At 34.3% G+C, this 13,546-nt stretch overlaps 1 protein-coding gene across 4 annotated transcripts in view; it reads left to right on the top strand.

Moving 5' to 3' along the window:
- The window catches only part of MIPOL1 (mirror-image polydactyly 1), a 384,987-nt gene that overhangs the window by 249,450 nt on the left and 121,991 nt on the right, over positions 1-13,546 (top strand). For all 4 annotated transcript variants that reach the window (XM_030931752.1, XM_010361991.2, XM_030931753.1 and 1 more), the window contains one exon: positions 6,534-6,628. In XM_030931752.1, coding sequence (XP_030787612.1) covers positions 6,534-6,628 — 95 coding nt within the window. The remainder of the gene's footprint in view (positions 1-6,533; positions 6,629-13,546) is intronic.

Below are 13,546 nucleotides of genomic sequence, written 5' to 3'. Positions count from 1 at the left end.
AGTCATGCGTCACTTACAGTGGCCATCCACTGTATGTATCCTTCGGTGACTTCATCGTTGTATGGGCATAATAAAGTGTATTTACACAAACCTAGGTAGTATAGCCTACTACACACCTAGGTTATGTGGTGTAACCTGTTGCTCCTAGGCTACAAACCTGTACAACATGTTCAGCTATGACACAACAGCAAGTATTTATATATCTAAACATATCTATACATAGAAAAAGTACAGTAAAAATATGGTGTTATATTTTTATGGAACTATAGTCATATATGTGGTCCGTTGTTGACCAAAGTGTTATTATTCTATGCGTGACTGTACTAATTTTGTTGGGAAGGAAAATTACATGATCTATGACAAAGAACAAGAAAACTCTCCTCCTTACCTTAGTCAACAAAGACTTTCTGGTGAAGATAGAATCATGAGGAAGACCGTAAACAGCAAGACCTCTCAGGGACTCGGACATCTTTCATTATGTGGAAAGGTTTTCATGGTACCAGCCAGATCTACACTAGATTTTATTTTCTTTACTTGTTTTGCAGCACATCTCCTGCTTCTTCATCTGCTGAGTGATCCAGCTAGTTCACTTATTAAAGCATTTACTATGTCCCAGGCACTGTTGTGTTTTACAGATTTTAACTTAGTTCTTCCTAACATCAGCCCTCTAAGATATAAAGTACAGTTACTCCACTTTGTAGGTGAGGAAATTGAGGCACATAAAGATTTGCTAACTTGCCAAGATAGGACAGTTTGTAAGTGGTGAAGCCAGGATGTGACCCCAGCCTTTCTGGTTCCATAGACTACGCTTTTAATCACCATGGCTGCACTGTCTTTCTGGCATATGTCTCTCTCCCCTGCCTTTCTCTCCTCCATGGCTTCTGCTTACTGCCCATGAATCAGTTTCTGCCTGTGAATGTTCTGAGTTATACTTCCACCACAAACTCTTTTCTTCTCTCTCTCATCATGTCAGACTATCTCATATATCACTCGACAGTGTATATATGACTACTTTTGACTGAGGAACCTCATTATCTCTGGTCTGATAAACAGAGAGACATGACATCAGGACAAAATAGAACAACCTCTAAGGAATCAGCTGTAGGGAACAATACACTATGGTAATACACAATGGTAAGCAATCCAAGCCTTCCTGTGAAGCGGAGGTTTAATTGAAACCTGGTCATTTTTATCCTTGTGAAAACAGCTTTTAACTTTTTGGGTATCCTTATACAAATTATTTAGTTATGTTTCTTTTCTACTAGGTTCTTAACCTTCTTCTGAGGTTAAAAATTAAAATCCTGGTAGGTCTATGGTCATGTTCTTTGAACAATTGTCTAACTTGATGTATTGTTTGAAGATACACCGTTATATATTTTATGGATGTGTTTAATAGTGCTAGCTCAATCATATATATTTATGTTTACTCTGGAAATAACTCTATTAAAATAACTAACACACATATTAAATTATACCATATTGAAATGTGGTCTTGTATGGTAAAATAAGCAATGTTTTCTGGATACTTGTTAGTTCCAACTTCCTTTCTAACCAGCTATGAAACCTTGCACAATTTCCAAATGTTTCCCTGAACATGTTGTATTAGCAACAATTTCTTCCTCTATAAAACTAAGGTTCCGTATTACCTCTGAGATCCTTTCCAAGTCTAAAATTATTTGCTTCTGTGATTTAATATGTACTGTATGCTTCTTTATTTAGCAGATATCACACATAACATCAAATGTCTCTGTTCTAAGATAAAAACCAATAACTATTCATGGTCTTGGAGTTACCAAAATAAGACTTAACTGTGCCAGACTATAACTATTAAAAACACATTTAAACCAAACATAACAGGATCTCAAGGAGAGATAAAAGTGGTTTATCCACAATAGTGGTTAAGAATAGTGCTTAGCGATGTGAACAGTGGAGTCTTTTCTTTGTCATTCTGAGTTACTAAATTAAACTCTAATGAAACAGTGTAGTTCATTTCTGATACAGTGCCAGTACAAATGGCTGTCCTATTTAGATGGCATTGGTCAAGACTGATATCAAGATAGGTAACTATAAGACTAGCTTAACATTAGTTAACCAACCCATTTTTCAGTCACGGAAGGTATAATAAAATACACTCTGATTATTCTGTGAACTTTCATTATTGTCATTAACTCTGTTATCAGATCATCATTTGATTCCATTGTGACACCTGGAATTAAGTAATTTATATATAATGTGTACAGTGGTGTAAAAAGAAAATATGTATTTTGGAACAAACAGGTCTGAATTTCTATTTGAGTTCACTAGCTCTGTTAATAATTAGAAATTACTTAAGCTTTATAAACCTATGTTTTATATCTTGCAAAATAGGGATAATAGGAACTACCTCATAGGTTGGTTATGAGAATAGACTATAGTAATGTATTTTAAACACTTGAAAGAATGCCTAACTCATAGTAGGTGGTCAAAAAGTGGCATTGATTTGTAGTTAAGCATGGATGCTTTAAAGTGATATCATTATAGGCAGAAAGTTTGGGAGTTTTTTAAATAAAGTATATGTTTATTATCTGTATATAACTTTATATATCTGTATAGATATTTATATATCTATACAGATATATAAAGTGTAAATACACACTTACCACAGGACTCAGCAATTTCACTCTTAGGTATTTACCCAAGAGAAACAAAGTTATATTTCCACGGAAATGACCTATATGTAGATATTTATAGCAGCTTTATTAGTAATTGCCAAAGAACTAGAAATCAGCCAAATGTCTAACAGGTAAGTGGATATACAGATTGTGAGACATTCATACAATTGAATACTACTCAGTGATATAAAAGAATAAACTACCAATACATGAAATAATGTGGATGAATCTCAAAAAATTATGTTTAGGTAAAAGAAGCTAGACTCAAAAGACTGCATACTGTATGATTCCATTTATATGACTTTCCTAAAAAGGAAAAACTATAGGGACAAAAATCACATCACTGATTGCCAGAGGCTGGGTGTGAAAAGAAGACATTGACTCCAATGTTGCACAAGGACCATTTGGGGGTAACAAGAATATTCTGTGTCAAGCCTGGATAACTTTGTCAAAATTTACAGAACTATGTAGTGAAAATGGGTAAATCTTTACCTTGTATAAATTATGACTCAATAAGTCTGATATTGAAAAGTCCACGTGTGTACTTACTTGCATACATGTTTACTTTGCATACATGTTTAGTTTACCTAAAATATGACTATAAGAAGAAAAAGTGTTATACTTGTGTAAAATGTTTATACTATAGTAAAAGTATAAAATATTCTTATAAATAATGAACCCAAATTCATAAAAGTGTTTTTCTTTGGGGCTGGGAAGGAAGAAAGGGATGTGACTGATGAGTGTGATACGTGGAATGGGGTAGGGATTTTTTTTTTCTTTTTTAGAAACAGGGTCTCACTTTGTTGACCAGGCTGGAGTGCAGTGGTGTAATCCTAGCTCACTGAAGCCTTGAATTCCTGGGCTCAAGCAATCCTCTTGCCTCAGCCTTCTGAGTAGCTGGGACTATAGGTGCATGCCACCACACCCAACTAATTTTTAAAATTTTTATAGAGATGATGTCTTGCTATGTTGCCCAGGCTGGTCTCAACCTCCTGGGCAGAAGTAATCCTCCCATCTTAGCTTCCCAAAGCCCTGGGAAATGAGGCATGAGCTACCATATAGGCATAAGCCACTGTACCCAGCTGAATTTTTTTTGTGTGTGTGTGAAGCAAAATAGCAATTTTTGAAAAAAAAAATTAAAGCAAGGTGTGTATAACAGTGTGTATAAAGCGCTATCAATTTTGTAAATAGGGATAAGTTATTTGCAAGTATCTATCTATGGTTATATATGTACGAACTATCTCTGAAGGAAGGTACAACAGACAGATAACTAGTAATCTCAGGAGAAGGGATTTGTAGTACTGAGGATAGGCGGTGGGAGATTTACTTTATATTGTATATTCTCTTACACTGAGTTTTGTTAGTTTTTGTTTAATGCATGCATTTAATTTTGCAAGTATACACATAAATGAATGCATGCAGTTTTTATAAAAGTAATTGTCAGAAATATGGGAATAGGATGCCAGAAAGAAAGACAGGAAAAATACCTTGTTTGTTATTTCCTTGATATTTTTGATATGACATTTATTTTTGACCTATAGTATGATAGGATTATATGATATAAATATCAATCTAGGAAATACTATAGAAGTAAATAGCACATTTAAATTGGTTGAGTGTTTCAACAATGCATGCAACAGATACCCAACTCAAACTAGCCTAAGTCACCCTCCAACTTACCCCCCAACAAAGGATTTTATCTATCCTGGAAGTCTAGGAAGCAGATCTGGATCTGTTTTCTGGCATATGTGAATCCAAGAGTAGAAAGGATGTCATCAGGACTCGATTTTCTTCAGGGGCTAGTGGGATGCAGTACTTCAATTAGTCAACCTGGATCTTATACCTGAGGTGATGGGGGATGAAATTCACTCTAGCCACAGAGACTGAACAAGATCACTGTAGCACAGGGTAAGGTATTTCCCAAAAAAGAAATGCTGCCAGATGAGCATATATCTGATAAAGTAAGGATATTGTAAAGCCAGAAAGTTTATAGTAGCTTTGAACATAATCACTAGGGCCTAGGAAGAAAATTAGATACTGGGAATTAAGAAATTGAGTGAACTGTTATAAAACAACACCAAGTCTTCATAGTCAACTAAATGTGGGAGGAGAAAGTGAAATTTTCAATAATGCCTTAAGCATGGGAATTTAAACTTATCACAGTCCCATTTTCATTATGAAAAATTCTAGGCAAAAACTACATTTTAGTGTTTTCCTACAAGAATTTTTGTTTTGTTGGTTGGTTTTGGTTTTGGTTTCTGTGCACAGGTACCAAGTAAAAGACTTCAAAACAATCATTTTATTTCAGCATTTGTACATATGTAGTACTGGCACATATTTATTTAGTAAAATCTCTATTACCTGTTCAGTATTTGATATTCCTTAAATGCACGTCTGAAGTCTGAAGTTTTTAAAGTTGAATGTGATATGTGTGATTCTTTTTGACCTGCCATTAGTCACAGTGGGTATCTGTGTCTTCCAAGTTACCATTTTAATCACATTTTATGGTATACTGAAAATTGGAAAAGCTTTCATTCTTTGACATTAAGAATCAGTCATCTATTTTTACTTTAGATGCTTTTCCCTAATTTTTTAGAATGTTTTATCTCTAATTATGGACTATGGCATGTTAAAGCAAGCTTTCAAACATCTTAAATTTAGCTATAAGGTAACACTTGGATAGAATTTACCATTTCAGAGAACAAATTAATCTTAATGCTAAAACTTATATGCAAAGGTCTGAACTGCTGCATGTTTTTAAAATTATCTATTATTAAAATAGAAAAGTGGCATTCTGTAAAGTTCACTTTTATTACGTTGATTAATTTTCCTATAATCAGGATTTTACAATTTTTCTATGACTTCTTACACAATAAAACAATTCCAGTGAAATTATGTGAATTCAGCAAAATTCTGAACCTGTGGCTCAAAACTTCTATTACTTTTTAATTGTTGGTGGTTTTCCTACTTTGTGAGGTTTGTGACAATTTGCTCTGTGTTACCTTTCAAACACCACTTAAAGCAAAGTGAAAGATAACCATTTTATGAAAATTTAACTTTGAATAAGCAATACTAAAATCTGACTTACCAGTGCCAGATTTTCAGTTATGTTGAAAACTGTTTTTGGTGTTGTTTGAAATCCAATGGGAATGATGGTGGGAGGGTGGCAAATTCTTTTTAAATTACTATGTTGAACCTCATTGAAAAAAACTGATTACCTGTTCTTTAAAACTGAAATATTATAGCAGGATGGAACAATAATGCCCGTTTAATAAAGTATCACTGGCATTTAGGGTTGCTGCCATTCTCCCCTTTCAGAATTTGTTTTTCTCCCACAGAGAAGGAATTGAAAAGGTTAAGTCATAACTGTAAGAATCAGTTCGTAGCGTGCTGTATTTTTTTCACATTCAGTATCAAAGATAGCTTGACAACATATTTAGAATTTTCTGAGTTTTACTGTTAATAAAGTTAAAAGAAAATCTAGTATGATCAGGCAGTGGAGCCACATTAAATTTGTATGTGAAACACACATTGTACTTATCTCTACTCTAGATATTGCTCTGAAACCCATGTTCCACTTTCTGAATTCTCTGTATAAAGTTAAACATTGCAGAAGGGCATATATCTGATGATACAGATAAATAAGGTTGAAGTTTAGTAATGAGCAAGGTTGCTAAATTTAATATGTTCAAGTTTTTAGTATTTGTATTATTAATGCCTTTAGACTATTTTCTGGTAACTTATGAGACTCTACTGAAAACATTCATAGGTTTTTTTTTTTTTTTAACTGTCAGTAATTTAAGACTACTGTTCTTACTGTAGTACTCTATTTTATCACACCAAAATGAATACTGAATTTCTTAAAATATTAATTGTTTGCAGGCAAAGTTGTTATCTATGCAACAAGCCAGAGAAACTGCAGTTCAACAGTACAAAAAACTGGAAGAGGAAATCCAGACCCTTCGAGTTTACTACAGGTAAAATTCTTTTCAGCCTGGGGTTAAGTAAATATTGTTAATTTGGGAAATGTTTCTACCTGATTTTACAATAGTGAATAAGGAAATACCTCAATGAAATTAAATATTATGCACTTAAAGCATTTTTATAACTAAAAAAAGATTCAGGCTTATAATATTTATTATTCTACCTCTTCTCTTTCCTATATTTGGTCAAGTTTAAATTTCTACTCTCATCATAACTATGAAATTTATGTAATCCATTGCCAGTTGTCTAAATGAAGCCTGGATAGCTGTTGAGCTATTTGTCCATCTAAATACCACCTCTAAAACAATTGTAAATGTAACATATACATATATTTATATTTATACATATAAATGTAATATATATTTAAATATATATTTTTAAAACAGCACATGCATAGCAATAATAATAATCTTTCATGTATTTTAATATGACAGACTTATTAATTTATGTTACAGGAGTATTCACAACTACTCCTGTAACATTAATAAGGTAGGTATTTTTTAATGAAAATGAATAGAAATATCAGAATGCATCTCTTATAGTAATGGTAAACTTTTGTTTCAGGTTTGTATGTGAGAAACAGAGAAAAGATCGTGTATTGGGTTACGTGTAAAACATATATTCTTATAAGTACTGCGCGCTAACTGATTGCGCCACTGGAGCCACAAAACATATATTCTTACAGTGGATCATGGTAGAAAACATTGAAAAAACACACCGATGTACAATGCTATGTATATTCTTTCATTACTAAGTTTAAAAAAATCCTCAAGTCTGAAATGTAGAAACTCACTAAGGGGGCTGTTAACTTTTTGAAAGATTTTTGTTTTAATTTGGACCTTTTCTGAGAATAAAGTTAAAATGCATAAAATGCAATTAAATCAAAATGTTTAATTGAAATACAGTTAAGAAAATATTGTGTCATGATATATCATGATATACATGCATCATTATTAATGGATAAAATAACTAGATCTAGCAGTAAGTCCATTAACAACTTTAATTTCAAGCCAGTGATGACCGTAAGTGGTATTTTTGGATAACTGCAAATGCTGAAATGTGACATGAAAATACCAGTGATTTCTATGGGTGCAAACTCTCAAGAACCACTGATAGTACTACTGCAATTTCTTGCTCATGTTCGTAATTGTAGGAAATACTGTAGTTCCATGAGAGTTGGTGAAAATAAAGGTGTAATTCTTTCCCATCCCCAGGTTAAGCCCTCCTGCTTTGGAGCAATGTTAGTAACATCTGCAGTAGTTGGCTATTGTTATGGGTTGAATTATGCCCCCCAAAAGGGTTATAATGATGTCCTAACCCCTGCTATCTCAGAATGTGATTTTATTTTGAAATAGGGTTTGTACAGAGGTAATCAAGTTAAAATAAAATCAGTAGGGTGGGCTCTAATCCACTACAACTGGTGTCCCTATAAAAAGGGGGAAATTTTGGACACAGAGACAGACATGCACAGAGGGAAGACAATCTGAAGACACATGTGGAGAAGACTGCCATGTATCTACAAGCCAGGCAATTGCTGGCAAACACCAAACACTAGAAGAGGCAAGGAAGGACTCTCCTTTACAGTTATCAGAAAGAACATAGCCCAGCTGACACCTGATTCCAGACTTCTGTAGTTTCCAGAACTATGTGACATTAAATATCTGTTGTTTTAACAGTACCACCCAGTTTGTGGTACTTTGTTATGGCTGTCCTTGGAAACGAATGCAATTATCAAACATCAAGTATGTTTGGTTGGTCACTGACTGTTGGGAATCATTTGCTTTTGCAATTAGAATTAGTATCTATAAGTGGGCATACAGGTAAGCAAAACCCTGATGGTGAATGAATACGTCCTACCAACCTACTTTATTTTGGACTATAAAATGAATATTATACTCTTTCCCCTGTCTTTTACACCAATGACTCTCAACTGTAGCTGCTAATTAGAATAATCTGATGGTCTCTAAAAATTCTGACGCTTAGCCCACTGCATGCTGATTACATCAGTGTGTTTTTAAAGCTCTCTAGAAAATTCCCGTGTGCAGCCAAGTTTGAGAGCTGATGTTCTACATGCATATTTCAGTTAGCTCCATTAAATTAGGGTCTCTTATTGGTAAAGTAATAAAGAGGCAGATATTAAACCAGTTATTAACACATGAATACCATATGATTTGTGCCCTGACCATGGACATTGCAATGTGGTAAGTAGTAGATTCACCCTATTGATGGAGAGGGTTTTTGTGGAACATTCTCCAGTAGCATTTATGGGACAGGACAGTGGGTGCTTTGTTGATGAAGTGACAGTGTCAGAGAATTCCGAGAGGTATATGATAATGTTGCATGAACTGACATTACTTCCTAACAAGCAAACCTTGATGCCAGTTCCTGAAGCTCCTTCTCTGCCAAATTGTGGAAGATGATTGAATCATTTTTGAAAATCATAAGGCTAAAATTCTTGTTTTTCAAATACTCTTTAAAATCTACATGAGTCTAATAGGATTATATGATCTCTTCTAAATAGAGGTTGGTAATTATTGGTTCAAAGATATGCTTCACAACTACTTTTCTCACTGCTACTTAAAAAATATTTCTGGTGATGTAATAAAGCCACTGGGATTTGCAATTAGACAGCCATGCCATGTATGGTCATGTATAAATGAACCTCACCAAACTCCTTTCCTTTCTTTAAAATGAGAGTAATAGTACCTACTTATAGGGTTGTTTTAAGTATGTTCAGCTCTTAGCACAGTGTTTGGTTTATTGTTATTGATCAACCAGTGTTAAGATATATTTCGTTTTAAAACAAAAGATCAGTGAGGTGGGAGTAGAACCAAAAAATATATCACTGGAACCAAAGAAGATTTCCCAAAGGAAAAAAGAGTCAAATGTTACTAAGTGGTTAACTCTGATAAGGACCAAAGGTATCCTTTACATTGGAAATTCAGTGGCCATTAGTGACTTCCACAGAGTAGTTTAGTCAATAGAGTATTAGATATAGACATCAGTTTTCTGTGAATTGAAGAGTAATTAGGAGGTAAAGAAGCATAGCAATTTGGACAATAGAGCAGTCCTTGAAGAAACTTGAGTAAGAAAGGTAGTTGTGATAATTGAGAAGAGAGGAAACGTAGGTTAAGGATTTTTGTTTTTGAAAAATAGCAAATACTTGAGTATATTTATGGCTAATTTGAAGAAGCCAAAAGAAAGAATTCTTATAGAGCAGGATTCCAGAGGAGGTAGGAAGAGATGGAATTTAGAGTATCTGCAGAAAAGTTCACCTTGAAAAAGAAGCTGGCCAAGTTGTGATCAGAGACAGGAGTAAAGGAGTTAAGAATAGCTGTATTAGTAAATTTGAGGCCACAGTTAGTATTAGCCATGCCCCCCACCCCCTGCATAAAGTAGGGGTCAGTGTTGGCTTCTGAACATGAGAGGTTGGGCAGATCACCTGAGGTCAGGAATTCGAGACCACCCTGGCCAACATGGCGAAACCCTGTCTCTACTAAAGTACAAAAAATTATCCAGACGTAGGGGCGGATGCCTGTAATCCCAGCTACTCAGGAGGCTGAGGTAGGAGAATCGCTTGAACCTGGGAGGTGGAGGTTGCAGTGAGTCAAGATTGCACCATTGCACTCCAGCCTGGGCAACAAGAGTGAAGCTCTGTCTCAAAAAAAAAAAAAAAAAAAATATATATATATATACACACACACACACACATATGCACAAATATATATATAATTCAAGAGCTGAAGAGACAGGAGATTGAAATCAGGAAGCGGAATGTTACTATTTAAGTGAAATGCTTAAATGAAGTGAAGCACTCAGTTCTGAGCATGACGCAAAAACAGATAAATCCTACGTATTGAATGAAGAGTGGCATATCACTAGATATATCATAAGAAGAGACCTGCACAATGTGTGATGCATGGAAGAATGTTTGGTATCCACTCAAAAATTTAAGGGAAGTTGCATCTTCCAGGGAGATTCCATGTTTCCCCTAAAACAAAAAGATACAGAGAACTTTCCTGCTTCGCTGATGGGAATGTAAATTGATGCAGTCACTGTAGCAGACAATTTGGTGGTTCCTCAAAGGTCAAACATAGAATTACCATATGATCTAGCAAACCCACTCCTAGATATATACCCAAAAGAACTGAAAATAAGGACAAGCAGTTACTGTACACCAGTGTTTATGAAAGCATTGTTCATATTAACCAAAAGGTGGAAACCACCCAAGTGTCCCTCAGCAGATGAATAAACAAAATGTGGTATATACAGAGAATGGAATATTATCCAACTATTCATTATTCAAAAACAAATGAAATTCTGATACATGCTGCAACATGGACAAGCCTAAAGACATTATGCTAAGTGAAATAAATCAGATAAGAAAGACAAAGATTGTATGATTCCTCTTATATGAGGTACTTAAAAATAGGCAAATTCACAGAGACAGAAAATAAAATAGAGGTTACCCGGAGTTGAAGAAAGGGAATAGGGAGTTATAAGAGTGGGGAATTATATGATATACACAGAGTGGGATGATGAAAAGTTGTGGAAATGAATAATGGTGATAATTGTACAATATTGTCAGTGTACTTACTGCCAGTAAGTTGAACAGATAAAATGGTTAAAATAGTAAATTTTATGTTGTCATTTTACTACACATTTTTTAAAGGTACAGAGCACACTCTGTGAGGATATACAGAAATTTATTTTAAATGGGATCAGTAAAAGATTCCTGTGATGTACAACTCTAGGAAGGGGGAAGAAATTACCAAAAAACCAAGCTTAAGTTTCCTGCGAGCTGAAAGTCTATTTTAATTTGATTTAAATTAAAGTAAACAGTATTTCTTCCACACCTAGTAAATGATGCTTACTTATCTGTATGTCAAACACAACTAATTCATAGAGATATTAGGTTTCTCTACTAATTTTCCTATGTTATAGAGGAAATGAAAAGGTTCCATTTTATGTGAAGGAACCTAAAACTAACTCCGTAATTTTCAGATAGATTAAATAGATAGATAGAACTCATAGATAACGGATTATGTTTGGCAAGCAATACTTTCAACTATCCAAATCAGTTTACATTTACATATACATTTATACACGTATACTGTCAGAGAAAGTTATTTACCAATATTTAAGAAAAAATAAGGGTAGGAAAATACAGGATTAGAACAGGTAGCTAGAGCCAGGAGTGAGTCAGAATACAGCCGGCATGTATACTGTGAAGCAGCAAAGGAGAAAGCTTCAACTCTGACTCTCAACTCTCCAACAGCCAAAACAATGGAGGATGTATGATCAGCTCTTCGTTTTAGGGGCAGATTAAAATATGATGATGGCTTTCATTCTACCTTTCCTTTGATTTTACTAATTAGTGGCTGCACATGGTGGCTCACGCCTGTAATCCCAGCACTTTGGGAGGATGGCGGATCGCTTGAGTCCAGGAGTTCAAGACCAGCCTGGGCAACATGACCAAACCCCGTCTCTACAAAAATTACAAAAATTAGCAAGGCATGGCATGTGCCTGTAATCCCAGCTACTCGGGAAGCTGAGGTGGGAGGATCACTTGATCTCAAGAGGCAGAGGTTGCTGTGGGTGGAGATCACACCAGTGTACTCCAGTCTGGGAAACAGAGTGAGACTGTGTCCCCGATTTTTTTCTTCTTTACTAATTAGTGATACTGGCATTTTTTTTTTTTTTTTCTCTGAGTTTAGTGTAAGAGCTACTGCTGGTAAAAACCTTCCATTCCCTTGTATGGAAATAAGGAAAATGGAAATATGGAAATACAGGTTTATGAGTTTCTTTATTCTGTTTGTTTCCTTTGAGTTTTAGAATATTTTGAGTGCTAAGAAAATGAAGCCTTGGCCTTTTGTTTCTTTCGGAAGTTAGGAGGATTGGCCAGTGAGATGGGAGGGTAGAGATAATAAACTTACCACTGTAGCTGATAGCTCTTTTGCACTAAAACAGAAAAGATAGCAGGAGAGGAATAACAGTATCAAGATTTAAAATAAATTCCATGTATTATAAAAGTGCTATTATTAAATATTAGTACCTCCTGATTGCTATAGCAAATGCTAAATTCATTTGCAACACCTTTGTTAATCAAATCTAGACAGTTTCATCAAGAAAGAATCTTAAACTTTTAGGGATTAGATTTGTATTTAGTAATGATTTTTTCCTGTTGTTATAAACCTGTAGTGCTGCATTCCTACGTTCAGGAGACATAATAATAACAAATTCTTTTCTAATTGAGGGAATACCTGTTTCAATGTTTGCTGATTTTATAGTGCTTCCTTACATTTCCTTTCACTTAAAGAAAGTGTAAATTTAAGTGTTTAGACAAGAATTAGACCTTGTTTTTTGGTGGCAGTAGTATAGGATTTATTATACATATTATAATTAACAACAGTCGGTGTGTTTTAAATTTTTGTTATATTTTGTGTGATTCCATGTGTGAATTTGTAATGCCATTTAGAATATGGTAAATTTGACATTTTAGAACAAAAATATTAAAGAGAATGCTTCACTTTTTAAGGTAGTTTGTTTCCTATGATTGAACTAGTATTTTTTGACAATAATTATATGAAATACTTATGTGTTTAACATAGTGAAAAGTGGGATAAACATTAACACTACTTAGTGGGTTTGTAGTATACATTTAAAAGTCATAGAAACCATGAAGATAGAGGCCAGATGAAATATACTCAAAAAGAAAGTAAAATTCTTTATTTTTTTCTGTACTACTTTAAATTTTATTCAGTATGGGTCCTGTTCTCTTTATATACTTTTTTTGGTCTGTGTATATACTATCCTTAACAATCAGAAATACTGCTGATTGTCACTAGAATCAGTGAGGGCTTTTTTTTTTTTTTTTTAATGGTAGTGATAGTTTTTTACTGAACCATATG

The sequence above is a fragment of the Rhinopithecus roxellana genome, chromosome 5, assembly GCF_007565055.1.
Source record: "Rhinopithecus roxellana isolate Shanxi Qingling chromosome 5, ASM756505v1, whole genome shotgun sequence".
Classification (NCBI taxonomy): Eukaryota; Metazoa; Chordata; class Mammalia; order Primates; family Cercopithecidae; genus Rhinopithecus; species Rhinopithecus roxellana.
This window is presented reverse-complemented; position numbering and strand designations above follow the sequence as displayed.